This window comes from Myotis lucifugus, unplaced genomic scaffold (genome assembly GCF_000147115.1).
Source record: "Myotis lucifugus unplaced genomic scaffold, Myoluc2.0 scaffold_10, whole genome shotgun sequence".
In the NCBI taxonomy this organism is placed as follows: Eukaryota; Metazoa; Chordata; class Mammalia; order Chiroptera; family Vespertilionidae; genus Myotis; species Myotis lucifugus.
In genome coordinates, this window is record NW_005871058.1 from 16,010,305 (window position 1) to 16,025,479 (window position 15,175).

Here is a 15,175-nt window from a genome sequence, read left to right on the forward strand (position 1 = left end):
ACACCACACTGAGTCAGGAGCCGCTGAACTCTCTATGTCCTTTCCCCCACTGCTCTGTTGTGCACTGTTGTGCATATTTACAAGTGAATTTGCTCAGTATTTCTGTTTTTGTAAATAATTATGTGTGTGTATGTTGAAAAAAGGGGAAAAGGGGTATATGAACATTTATTTTGGCCATTTTATTGTGATATGTAGCTAACAATGGGTCAGATACGATTAGTTGCTATCTGATGTACCAAACATAAACAAACAGTGAAGCAGGCTCGAGATCCTCCCCAGATTTGGAAAACAGAGGAACGCGACGGTAACCTGCAAAAAAAAAAATCATATCTAATTAGAACAATAAAAAGAAATTAACCAGCAATGGCCCCAATAGTGCTACTGAGAAAGAATATATCTTTACTAAGCATACCATGAAAACTCTGGCTACATAGTTTTATTCCTCTTGCATATTAATTTTCAACAAAATAAAGTAAGTTTCTATTCTGGTTTTCTACTGATTTACACTGAGGTCACAGCTCAGCAACTCCCTTCAAAGTGCAAGGTCTCCAAAATTAGCCACCACCCTTCTGCTTCAGACTCTGTCTCCTAGGTATATCTCACATGGTGTTAGGAAAGTAAGCATATTGAGATGAGGTCATTGGGAGTACAATGCAAATCATCCTGTAAGGTGATACAATAAACAGGCAGCCCTGAAAAGAGTCAAGAAAGGATCATCTTGAGCTCCCAGTCTCTTCTCCTGAGGTGGGAAGAATGAGCTACTGCTTCTCCCTTCTCTTGGATTCCCATCCTTCATTTTTTATGGTAGCCGTGACTATTCCTAGCTGAAACACAAAGCTATGATCCATGTACAGAAATGCTCACACATGCCAAGTTTGTCTAATTAGTCTGCCTATTGATCCCACACCCCAATCCCATATCCCATATGAGCACACATTTCTGTAATTTCACCAAGAGAAAAACATGTGTCAATATGTAAAATCTCCTTTATATCTGGATGTCATGGATAGAGCTATTTGGTATATCAAAGTCTGTCTTTGGTAAAAAGTTATAATTGTCAGCACAATCATCTTACTTTTAGGCATATTACCTTTGCCCATGCATAAAAGTGGTAAAGTATATTGCCCAAGAAATTCATTTTCGGCTATTATATTTTGACTTTCCACAACAAAACGTATCAATGCCAATTCTGGCACCTGGATAATAAATGTGAACGTTTCATTCCATCTTGGACTAAAAGCTGAAACATAAAGGAATAGATAGAATCAAAAAATCATAGACAATATTTATAGGGAAATTTTTGTAACATCTATTCTCCCCAAATTTTTCTCTTCAATACTTTAATAACAGTAGCTTGTGTTTTAGATCATTTTAATTTTTAACTCACTCACTGAGAAAATAATGACAATAACAACATTTTTGAGTATTTATTATTGCTGAGCAATAGTCTAAGAGCTTTATTTTTTAAATATATTTTATTGATTTTTTACAGAGAGGAAGGGAGAGGGATAGAGAGTTAGAAACATCAATGAAAGAGAAACATTGATCAGCTGCCTCCTACACACCTCCTACTGGGGATGTGCCCACAACCAAGATACATGCCCTTGACTGGACTTGAACCTGGGACCTTTCAGTCCATAGGCCGATGCTCTATCTACTGAGCCAAACCAGTTAGGGCAAGAGCTTTAAGTAGATACTGTCATTTAATCCTCACAACTGCATCAGGGTAACTGTTACATTCATAGATGAAAACACTGATCCAAAAAGATGCTACATAATTTCCTAAGGGTTCAGATTCACAGCCATTAAATGACAGGTTAAGATCTCAAGTAAATGGAGTCTGATTTCAGAGCAGAAATGTTTAATCATTATGCAATATGACTTCTGTGTTTAGGCCTTTCTTTAACAAAGAATTGAGACATGAAGAAGTAACATTGCTTTTCTATACCAGGTCCTATCATGGGCAGAGCACCGTGGACAGTTGTGGGACTGGAAGCTAGATAGTAAGTGCTCTAAAGCCAGCTTTTGATCTTTGGTTTGACTAAGTGCTCATTTTTATTTATTTTTTTAATATATTTTATTGATTTTTTTACAGAGAGGAAGGGAGAGGGATAAAGAGCTAGAAACATCGATGAGAGAGAAACATCGATCAGCTGCCTCCTGCACACCCCCTACTGGGGATGTGCCCGCAACCAAGGTACATGCCCTTGACTGGAAGCAAACCTGGGACCCTTCAGTACGCAGGCTGATGCTCTATCCACTGAGCCAAACCAGTTAGGGCCAAGTGCTCATTTTTAAAGTACAAAGTTGATGAATAATGTATGTTTCTAGCAAAATAGATCATCCCAAACAACAATCTCTTGTCAAAAAAGAAATCCAATTGTGTTGCAACATGACCCAAATCTACACTAATAAAAGACAAAGATGCTAATTGACCGTACCTTCACTATGCCCTAAGCCACGCCCACCAGCCAATCAGAGCAACTATATGCAAATTAACCCAACCAAGATGTTGGCCGGCAGCCACGGAGCTGGACAAGCAGGAGGCTTGGTTGCACGGGCGATGGAGGAAGCCAGGCTTCCCACCAGCCCTGAGCTGGCTGAGGCCTCTGCTCATGGCAACAAAGTTTCAATTATAGAAGACAAATAAATCCCAGAGACCTGCTTCCAGCCAGCCTCCACTGGGAGCTTGGGTGGCTGGGGGTTGAGGCCAGCCTGCAAAAGCCATCAGCCCCTCACCCAGACTGGCCAGGCATCCCAGCAGGGACCCCTACCCTGAAGGGGCTGTGGCCAGCCTGCAAACAGCCATCAGCCTGTTACCCAGGCTGGCCAGGCACCCCATGGGGGACCCGCAGCCTGAAGGGGCTGTGGCCAGCCTGCAAACAGCCATCAGCCCCTCACCCAGGCTGGCCAGGCACTCCTATATAATAAAAGGGTAATATGCAAATTGACCCTAACAGCAGAACAACTGTGAATGACTGGTCACTATGACACACACTGACCACCAGGGGGCAGATGCTCAATGCAGGAGCTGCCCCTGGTGGTCAGTGCTCTCCCACAGGGGGAGCTCTGCTCAGCCATAAGCCAGGCTGACAGCTGCCAGTACAGCAGTGGTGGTGGGAGCCTCTCCTGCCTCCTCAGCAGCGCTAAGGATGTCCGACTGCAGCTTAGGTCTGCTCCCTGCTGGCAAGTGGACATCCCCTGAGGGCTCCTGGGCTGCCAGAGGGATGTCTGACTGCCAGCTTAGGCCGGATCCCCCAGGGAGCGGGCCTAAGCCAGCAGGTGGTCATCCCCTGAGGGGTCCCAGACTGTGAGAGGGCACAGGCCAGGCTGAGACACCCCCCCCCCGAGTGCACAAATTTTTGTGCACCGGGCCTCTAGTCATCCAATATTTAAGCATAATTTAATGGAATCAAGAAATTCACATGCAGATCAAATATAATAAAGAAATCACTTAATAAATACTCAGAGGTTCAGAGAAAAATATGCATTGTTTTTCATGGACAAAGGCAATGTTATGCCTGCTATGTCAATAGCTTTTGTTCTTTGAGTTACATCTCCAGAAGCATTGAAGAATTTGTGGCTAATTATACATTGTCTGTGGTCACAAATGTGAATTTACTAGACAGTCATACAGGATTCCCACAAAAATATTGAACTAAGTGACTCATGTTGGAATAATGACTGTATTACCTTTTTCTAAGAGGGGAAATAATCCCATAAAGGGACTGGTTTAAGAATCAGTTCTTTATAGATATTGCTAATGTCAGCACAAAATTCTTATACTGATTGATTCTACCTCCTCCAACCCTACTTTAATATAAACTCTCTCTCTCCCTCTCTCTTTCTCTCTGTCTCTTATACACACAATCACATGACCATCTCCAATAGAACTTTCTTATTTTATTTCATACTAATCTGTTTTAAGTAACCTGTATTCCACTCATCTTGAACTTCTTTACTTTTCCTCAGTATGTTTGAATTTTTTCTCCATGTTTTATCACTCATATTATTCCTTTTGCCTTAAATGCTCTTGTCCTCTATCTCTGTAAAAAATTCTGACTCTCTTGCCCTAACCAGTTTTGCTCAGTGGCTAGAGCGTCAGCCTGCGGACTGAAAGGTCTCAGGTTTGATTCCAGTCAAGGGCATGTACCTTGGTTGCAGGCACATCCCCAGTAGGGGGTGTGCAGGAGGCAGCTGATTGATGTTTCTAACTCTCTATCCCTCTCCCTTCCTCTCTCTGTAAAAAATCAATAAAATATATTTTTTTTAAAAATTCTGACTCTCCAAGAACTATCTCCAAATTTGCTTTTTCCACTACAATTCTTTATACTTTTCTTAAAGCACTAATAATTCTTTACTTTAATTGTTTTACTTGTATTTCAGTCCCCATACTGGACTATGAACTATTTGTAACACAGTTAGTTGGGACTGACAAAATAACACACTTAATAAACCAAGATTTTAAGTTTCCTGGTACTTAGCATTAGGCTTTTAACATAATGGGCAGATAGTAGGCATCAAAGGGGATTATCACCCAAGAAGAAAAAAACTAATATAACTTCACCTGCTTTTCTGTCAGTGTCATTAAGCCTATAGCATATTTCCAGACTCTGAAGTGAAGTCCACTATACTTTGGGGATATCAACTCAAAGAAGATTCTAGACTCAAATATCAGTTCCAAGGTTTCTTCCAAGGTGATCTGACTAGGAGTCAATCCCAGGACTCTATACTTGTCTAACTTCCTGAATGACTTCAACCTCAGGGAAGAAATGACAATGTCAGTACTGTACTACATAAAATATCATGAGACCCTGGAACACTGAAAATCTTACCGAAGTCATTTCTTCCATTCCTACATTTCCCTTCTGGAAAAACAACTGGATTATGAATCCAAATACTGTATGAGTAGGTTTCTATGGAAGCCTTAGCCTGAGTCAGAAGCCACAGACTTTTAAAATAATTCAAGCAGTGAAGTACAAATGTGTAACATGCTCTATCAGAATAATCACGAGTTCTTCATTTTACATGGAGGCTGGAAGCTAAGTAGATTTTCAGCCCTCAAAATGTCTCCCTTACTTCAGTGATATTGGGGAAAACATAAAAAGGAGGTAAAAGTGAAAAAAGTATAATTTTTTCAGATAAAATTTTGTATCTGTAATCTGAAAATATATCTAAATAACATTAAATTATTATCAAGTTGCTTTTGCTGCATATAACACTTCTATCATCTTAAACATAATGCAAAACCTTTGCCTTATGAATATTAGATATCAAAACTCTGTCAATATATAATTTTTAAGCTTTTCAACAAGAAGTCTAATAGAAGTTCAATGAAATATGTTAGGAGCTCACCATTTTTTTTAACTACATGAGTCTGCTGTTTCACTTGATCATTTGGAACACCAAAAATTTCTATAATCACTAATGTGTCAGCTTTGTTAGATGATGAATGAATACTGGGAGGCAACTGGATACCACTGATAACCTGTGCAAAAATATTTGAATACAAGAATTTAACACAATACCAAACTGCAGCACCATTTAATTTCAAAACAAAATATGAGCATTATACTAAGTGAAATAAGCCAGTCAATAAAAGAAAAATACCACATGATCTCAATCATTTATGGATAATTAAGAACAATATAAACTGATGAGCAAAAATAGATACAGAGGCAGAGCAGCATTGAACAGACTGTCAAACTACAGTGGGAAGGCCGGGGAGGGTTCGGGGGGTGGGTAAGAGATCAACTGAAGGACTTGTATGCATGCATATAAGCATAACCAATGGACACAAGACACTGGGGAGGGGGAGGGAAGGGAGGTTAGTGGAAGGTCAAGGGAAGAGAAAAAAAGGAGACATATGTAATACTCTTTGTAATACTTTAAGCAATAAAACAATTAAAAACGTAAAAAATAAATAAATAAATAAAATAAGTATTGTAAAAAAAATTGGCCAATTTTAAGTCAGTTTCCCTAAAAACATTGTAAGTGTATAATAATTTAAAATGTACTTTTATCCTCGAGTACCAATAGGTGAATACCAGAAACATGTCTAAATTATTCCGTTTTAGTAATATGTGATTATAATAGAATCCACATTGTCCAAGGCTTATGGTTCAACATGTGTTTTTATTTTAAAAATGCTTGTTATGACTGTTAAAAAGCAATCTTAAAAGCATTGTATGACCACCTTCAATTGTAATTCAGGCTGAGATAATCTGCAGCATGGATTATTTTCAAATTCATATCATATATATATATATATATATATATATATATATACAGCAAAAATTAGAAGCATTATCATTATTACTTCTGAAATGTAAGAAAAAGCATCACTATTTCCTAGATAGCATTTTATGGTAGTATAATTTATATGTTTAGATAATTTATCACAAATTTATATTATCTGTTGTTGTCTATATTATCATACGTAACCTACGTCTGACTAAATTCAGTATTTCACATGCATATTAGGAACCAGGTAACAGAAAAATGCTTAAAAAACTATTAATTAGTTTTACTTAGCCTTTTATTAGTCAAGCTAATCGTGGAAGCAAAAACTTATTTTATTTTAAGGAATCAAGTTTGAAAAAAATCAATATTTGAAGTCTTCTTAATAAAATGTGCTAATGTAAAAATTTAGGTATGACTTCAATTTTTGAAGATTATACTAAAGAGAAACAAATAAAAATTTAAGTTTGAAAAGAAAAATAAAGAGGAAGGAAGAGAAAGAAAAAGAAACCCCCCAATTTTTCCTTTTCTTCATCCATATGTTATGGCATTACCTAGAAACCAGAGTGATGGTGCAAATATTTAGCAACCAGTATGGAATGGGCATTGATCAGTTTGCATAATTAGACATGAATGTAATTAGAAAGAAAATTGATCATAAGCAGTTAGTACACCAATATCAGAGCCTACCAGCTGAATATCAGCTCTGCAGATAATAGTTCCTTACCAATATGGAGAAGGTTCTCTATTGGTACACCTCCTGTCCAAAAGAAAATTGTCTAACTAACTAAATAATAATGATTGCATATAAGAACTGAAAAAGAATTTAGAGATTATTGTTCAAATAGTTTATGCACTCTGACTCACAAAACCTTTTAAGGGACAATTGCAGAGGATGGATGTTAAACAGAAGCCCTCAGTAGACAGCCAGAGTAGCTCTGCTTTCATCTCTTGGGCTTATGCATAAGATTTGGAACTTAAAATAATGGCTTCATAGTTTTTATAAGCTCAAAAATAACTTACCTAATTCAAAACTCTTAGTTTGCAGATGACAAAGACTAAACCAAAAATGTTGAATAACATTATCAAGGGCATCAGAAAGCTAATAAAACTAGGTCTTTTCCCAAGTCATGCCCTCCACAATTTGTACAAGTTATAATGTAATCACAAATCTCCTTAGAATAATCAAAGCAGGAGGGAAGATCCACATGGCCAGGGCAGCAGCTTTGTGGGAAAATTATTAACCCTGTCTGTTTCACAACATGTCACTCATTCCCCTACATGAGACCTCTTATAATACAAACAGATGGCTTTTGTAAACATCTGTGCATACTAGCTATTGTCCATCTTTGCTTTCTCAATAAAAAAGCATGTATAGTCTCTTCATTAAGCATGAAAAAGAAATCATCCATTCAATTAACCTGCATGTCCTGAGCATGCACTTTGTGTCAGGTACTGTGGATAAGGATTGAAAACACAGTCCTTGCCCTTAAAAGACCCTCCGTCAAGTGGGGGAGAATGACAAGTACTATAAGCAAATTAACAATTATAATACAGTGTGGTAAGTGTCCAATATATGCATGCATAGAGTGTTATAAACACAGAAGGAAATTACAAAATGAAAATGAACACAATTAAGTGTAGGGAAAAGCTGCCAAAAAGAAGTGACTCATGTCTTAAAAAATGAGGCAGCACACAATAAGCATGGAACAATAGTTCAGTCAAAGAAAACAGAATATGCGATACATGGAAGTGTCATCATGGACAGAAAAGGAGGCTTCCTTATGGTTGAAAAACAAAGTGAAAGGCTAGAAGTAGTGAGAGATGGGGCTAGAGAAGTATGCCATGGCCTGACTAAGAAAGCAATCAGGAGACACAAATAAATACTAAATAGGCAAGATAAGGTTAGCATTGTAGCAAAATCTCTCTCTTCAACTTGTGAAAGATGGATCAAGAGAACTAAGGTTATCTGAAAACTCCTTAGGAAGCCAAAAGAATAGAAGTGATAGAGGTAACAAATTCCTAAAATAGGACAGCAGCAAATAACATCAGATCAGACTGGATAAGGGAGACATTTAGGAGTCGGATCCATAGAATTTAGAGATGGTTGGACACAGGAAGTGAAGGAGATATGGGAGAGAAAAATGCCTCCCAATTTTTCAACCTGAGTTAATGGAGTGAACGAGTTCAACTTAATTCCCTGAGCTTTACATAAAAGTATATTTGAATAGAAAGAATTGTTTAGGCTTTACTATTTTAAGTTTGACAGAACAGTGATAAAATAGGTATGGATGTTAAGTAGGCTATTAAAAATATACTTTTATATTTCCAAAATGAGGCCAGATTAAGGATTTGAGTATTGTTGGTGGTTGAAATCATGAATGTATATAAAAGTACACAAGGAGAATGTTTAGTTTGAGGGGAGAATTAAGAAAAAGCCTTAGGTGACATAAATATTTTAGTGGAGGTACAGAAACAGAAACCCACAAATGAAAGTGAGAATTGTTTAGCAGGGAAGAAAAAAAAAGGAGACAGAAAAGCCACAGAAGCCCAGCAAGTTTTGTGTGCAGTAAGAAAGGATCTTAAAGGATGGCTGATTCATCTATTCTCACTAGAACTAGAACAAATAGACTAGTTGCTTAAAACAACCAGAATAATACAACTATTTGTATTTTTCATTCATGCCAAAAAGCAACCGAAAGAATATTTTCAGATATGGAAGGATGCTGAAGTAGCATCCACCTATATTATCTATAAAGATTAACAGAAATTTAAAAGGTATTAAAGGAATTCAATGGCACTCAAAATATTAATGTATACTATTGAGCTTATATAATAACCAAAAAAAGGAAAAGAAAAAATTATTAATCTTTCTTATTTTGTATTAAAATTACAAAAGGGATACCAAAGTTATAATAACATTGTAAAGTAAGCTTAACGTATAATACTTTGACAGATTCTAGAAAGAATGCCAACTAATTGACCTGCGGCTGTAGGCAATTTCTAGATGTGACTATTCTAGAGGCACAAAATCCCTAAGAACCCGGAGAAAAGTCAGCTATATGTTTCACTGGCACCATTTCCTGCTGTGGCCAGAATCATTTTTGTCCCATTCATCTTTGATGTACTCTCTTCCACATTAATCTCTGGTAAACAGCTCTTAAACTTCTTCCCATTCTCAGATGGGACAAACTGGCTAGGGCCTATAGTGGATGGAAGTGGTCCCCCAAATCCTGCAACTTTATGTCAGGAGAGGAGAGGGCTGAGATGGGAAGAATAGAGGGAGATGCGCAGTCTGGAGGTTTTAGTATTTCCTGCCCCCGTGACATCCAGTAACAGTGGCTGGAGAACTTTCTCCTCGGCCAGCAGAGCCAGCAGAGAGCTACCCTCAGTCTTAACATGAGACACAATAAAACTGACCAAAGTGCCAAAATTCCAGCATAGAATCTGAGATGATGAATATGGTTCTATGAACAACCACATAAATAGAGAGAGGGACCAAGGAGACCACACTCACCCCATTTATTTTCAAACAACACGTACAGATACAATCTAAAATAGAATTGTTTATAATTAAGTGCAGAAGCTTGGGATTTTTAAGATTGGTGAAATTTTTAAAAAGGAAACAAAAATAGCAGTTAAGTTATAGAAGAATAAGAACGTTTTTGAAAAGACTTTCTGGGGAACAATACATTTTAAACGGCTGCTTATGCTCTCCAGAATTACACAGGATGTAACAAAACAAAAGATGAGAGGCGGGATAATAAGATAGAAGCTGGGAGAAATATAAAGTAAGCGATATGAGGTAAATGAAAATTAGGGGAAAACCAATAATGCAGGTGAAAATTCACATCGACATTATAATCAGTAAAGAATAAAATCAAATAGAGAGGAAAATCAAATGCCAAGGGAACAGGAAAATGATGAAGTTGACACAAATTAGTAAACATGAAGAGAAGATACTCAAAGAAATTCTATTAATACTTTTAGTTTCTAAGTAATCAGGAATATTCAGAAATATAAGGGGGGAGGGATTCTGAACTGCAAAAGTCTAATTCTGAGATCAATGAAAAGCAAATAGCTCCTAGCATTGTCTAGTAAAAGTCCTTAAACTTAAGGGAGTCGGGTGGGGGACAGCATATCCACAGGGAATAAGTGGGCTGAACTCAGACTTCTCTATCACAATATAAACTGCCTAAAGACCATGGAATAATATAAATGAACTTCAGAGAGAAGAAAGTTTTAACCTCAATATTTCTATTCACATCATTCATGCAAAAAAGTCAACAGAAAGACATTTTTTGGATATGGAAGGATGCTAAAATACCAGCCACCTGTAATAGCTGAACACATCAACAGAATCTTAAAAAGCATTAAAGGAAATCAATGCAACTCAAAATATTAATGTATACTATCTAACATACAATAACCAGAAAAGGAAAAGAAAAAGTTCACCTACCTTTATGGTAAGTGTAACTGGCTTGCTGTCTTCTGGTGTTTTCTGTGGATTAAACTCTGTTTCAGTATCTCTTAGGAATCGTGGTTTCAAAATATATCCAGAACCACCATTATCCAAAAATTTCCCATTTTGAATGTCCATAGGCATACCAGGGGTCTGGAAATTTAAGGCCACTGTGAGAAAAAAAGTATTTTGACATGGTCAGGAAATAGAATAGCTAAAAACAAAAAACAACAAGTTAATAGAATCACCGAAACCTAATCATGGGTTATATATCTTCAAACATTTTAAGAGCAAGCCTCATTAGTCAAATAACTCTTGATTCATAAACATTTTCTCCTGCCATGCCTATATCAACATGGTGATTTTCAAAGTTTAATCTGTAAATTATTTTATAGTTTTGAGTCAAAGAATCAAAATGACACACAATATATATTATAGAACAACCATGTACATGTCAGATAACAGCCAGTGAATATGAGAATAAAGAAAATCAGTACATTGCCCTAGCTGGTTTGGCTCAGTGGATAGAGAGTTGACCTGCGGACTGAAGGGCCCAGGGTTTGATTCTGGTCAAGGGCACATGCCCAGGTTGCTGGCTCGATCCCCAGTAGGGGGTGTGCAGGAGGCAACCAATCTATGATTATCTTCATTGATGTTTCTATCTCTCTCTCTCCCTCTCCCTTCCTCTCTGAAATCAATAAAAAAATATATTAAAAAAAAAGAAAATCACTACATTAAATGCAGGAAGGAAAGATACCAACTCTATCATAAACTTTCAGGTCCAAAGAGATACAGCTATCTTTGGAGAAAATGAAAAAAAGACAGAGCAATAATGTTAAAATATAGGAATACATCCATATAAGCTGGTAAATAGCCACTATATGCATTATCACCTTCCACCATTCCCAAAACCCCACCCCCACCATCCTGACCCTTCTCTCCTCATCTCTTCAAACCTATAGGCCTTGCCACAGTCCTGTAGCAAAAGGGTTAAAACTTGGCACTATTAGTGCCAGTGCTATACCAGCTGACCAATTTGGAACAGGGAGAGTCTAATAAGGAAAAATAATAAAGCTATGCAATCTCATTCACTTTTCAACTATGAATGCAAGTTAGTGTAATGTGTAAAAGGTAGAGGTTACTTAATTTGAAGAGGCCCTTAGCAAATCTTTCAAGCAAAAGACTTAATCTTCATTCTCCTCTTACAGCAATTTTGGTTTTCTTTTTCCCTTCCTACACTTCCCTTGCTAACTCTTCATTAATTTATTCCATGCCCCCAACTTTCACCTAGACTTACCCTCTCCAACATATTTAGGAATAACTTCAACTCTTGAAACCAATGATTCATCATTATTGCTTGAATGCAAAACACCCAGGGCCAAAACAAAATCTTCAAAAGAAGCTCTTTCCAAGAATCTTTTATTAATTTATAAAATTCATTTTACCTTATCTTTGCAAAAAACTCAATATGCTTTATAACATACCCATTTGACAACCTATATTCCAAAATTCTTGAGGATTAAAATTAGAAGAGTCTGCTCTTAGTGCTTTGGGATATATTCTGGTAATGAACTTCGTGGTGTGAAGAATAAAATCATGGGCTAAAAAATAAATTATTAAAACATTGTGAATTTTTTTCAAATAAATTAAATTAACTACTTTATATATACTATATAATTCTACAATAATTCAATAATTTCTATATGTGTTATCTTCACAAAAATATTTGCAATTCATGTAAATCAAAATAAATTTATGCCTTTATATTTGACAGTGTAATTCACCATTACTAAGAGGGTAATAATAATTTATCACACAATTTTATGCACACTAATCATTCACTTGAGAAATGAATGTTATGTCCCATAACATGTTTGAGGAACTTCTTGGGGGGGGAATTTTTTTATATCTAAATTAATTTCATTTTGAAATAAGGATAAATAAAATTCCAAAATAAAATGCATTCATTTTTAAAAAATAAAAGTAGTATCATTCCAGATTTTGCCTTACTTTGGTTTTCACACTAGGACATAATCATATATAAGTCATATAACTCTATGATGCTATTATTAACTCAGTTGGATATTTAATAGATTCCCATGGTTGAATGGGACCTTAAAGTTATCCAATTCAGCTGCCAACCCCAGCCACCACTTCATCTTCCCCCCAAATTCATTCCATTTCTGTTTGCATCCTTCCACTGAAAAAGAACTTGCTACCTCCCAATGTTTCTGATGATTTCAATTGTTTTTCTTACTGAGATAAGGTTTATACTTGTAGTGTACATTAACACACACACACACACTGTTTATTTGAATTTATATATTTTTTGTTTCTACTTATATATTCTTTACATTTCTATTTTTATTTCTTGACACTTTATTTTTAATGCAATCATTTTTTTAATTTTTCAATTTTAGTTGACATACAATATTATATTAGTTTCAGGTATATACCCCAATGATTGGACATTATATAACTTACTAAGTGATCATCCCAATAAATCTTATAGCTACCTGACATCATAGTTATTAGAATTTTATTGGCTATATTTCCTATACTGTATTTTACATCTTCATGACTAGCCTGTAATAATCAATTTGTACTTCTTAATCCCTTCACCTTCATATATTCTATTTAAATCACTTGAGATGCAAAACTAATTTTCACTCTCTATTATTGGACACTCCAAATTTTTTAACACAAATTTTATGTTTCTCTGAGACACCTAGTCTTTCTAATATGGTGACCAGTTATGGGATAAATGATTAATGCCTATGGCCCACTGTATTTGCTACTCAAACTAGAGCAGAACCATTGCCATACTCATCCTGAATATTATTCTTTAGGAAGCATTATCAAGTAAAAAGTTAATTACTAAAGTTAACACTAATTACAGTTAACTTAATCAGCTCTCATTTTTAGAAGTTATACACTCTCTGAGATAAAAGTGTATTTTGAAGCTACTCATGTATAAATGCATGTGTATCCCAGTATCATGATCCCTTATCCAGTCCTAAGCTAGATGTTTATCTTTAGGTAAAATGTGTTCTTCTGGGCCTTAATTTTTCTCATCTACAAAGCAATAAGCATGAATAATCACTAAGTACTCTTAACATAATATTCTTTTGTTATTTCTGAGATTAACCATTAGAAATAAAAATATGCTGTTATTCCAAATACAATTCATCTTCATTTTAGATAAATGAAAAAGTCAAATTTTAAAAATAAGAAATAAAACCACATATAATCTTTTCACTAAAATAATAAACACTGATAACATCTTGGTATAAATATTTCTATTCTTTTGCCACATGTACATATTTAATTTTAATTGAATCATATTATTTATTCCCTTTTATGAACTTATTTTTATTTACTAAAATAACATGAAAATCATTCAACTTCAATAATATTTACCTACCACATTATTTTTAAGTAGAGGCCAGGTGCACGAAATTTGTGCACAGGGCTGGGGGTGTCCCCTCTGCCCAGCCTGCACCCTCTCCAATCCGGGACCCCTTGGGGGATGTCTGACTGCCGGTTTAGGCCCGATCCCTGGCAGTCGGACATCCCTCTCACAATCTGGGCCCACTGGCTCCTAACTGCTCACCTGCCTGCCTGCCTGATAGCCCCTAACTGCCTCCCCTGCTGGCCTGGTCGCCCCCAACTGACCCCCCTGCTAGCCTGGTCACCGCAAAATGCCCCCTGCCAGCCTGGTCACCCCTCACTGCTCCCCTCTGCCAGCCTGGTCACCGCATGCAGCCTGCTGCTCAGACATTTGGTCACCCCTCACTGCCCCCCCTGCCAGCCTGGTTGCCCCTCACTGCCCCCTTGCCACCAGCCTGCTCACCCCCAACTGCCCCCCTGCCAGCCTGGTCACCCCACGCAGTCTGATGTTCAGTCATTTGGTCGGCCCTCACTAACCCCCCTGTCAGCCTGGTTGCCCCATGCAGCCCATTGCCCAGTCATTTGGTTGTCCCTCACTAACACCCCTGCTGGCCTGGTTGCCCCACACAGCCTGGTTTGTCCATCCGTTTGGTTGTTTCAGTTGCAATGGTCACTTAGGCTTTCATATATATAGATGACTAAAAAAATATATGTATGAACATTTCTGTTTCTTATTTTTCCTTATTATAAACTTAATGTTTATTATGTTTTTAATAATGATGAACTTCCTTGCAGTAGACCTTTGCCTATATCACTAATTATTTACTATTGACTTTGGGTTCAAGAAAAATACTCTATCCAAAGAAATGGTGATCCTACACTTTATAACTCTACTCAGAATTAGCCAGTCCCTTTTCAGTGTTTGAGCAAGTGTTTAATATAATGAGAGTGAGCAAATTATTACTACTTTTGCTGTACCTAAAGGTCCTGTCCCCATGAACAACAGAGAACATTCAATTTTTTGAAAGGACAGGGAATAATAAAGTAGATCATTCAAATTCAAACTCTATTGACAAGACTTTA

General features: G+C 36.7%; 1 protein-coding gene across 1 annotated transcript in view; it reads right to left on the reverse strand.

The window, feature by feature from the left end:
- Positions 1–223: 223 nt before the first annotated feature.
- The window catches only part of PLCZ1 (phospholipase C zeta 1), a 42,040-nt gene continuing 27,088 nt past the window's right edge, over positions 224–15,175 (reverse strand). The window contains exons 9-13 of the mRNA XM_023749815.1: positions 12,187–12,303; positions 10,700–10,872; positions 5,356–5,488; positions 1,091–1,240; positions 224–309 (exon numbers count right to left, since the gene is read on the reverse strand). Of these exons, the coding sequence (XP_023605583.1) occupies positions 224–309; positions 1,091–1,240; positions 5,356–5,488; positions 10,700–10,872; positions 12,187–12,303 (659 nt within the window). The remainder of the gene's footprint in view (positions 310–1,090; positions 1,241–5,355; positions 5,489–10,699; positions 10,873–12,186; positions 12,304–15,175) is intronic.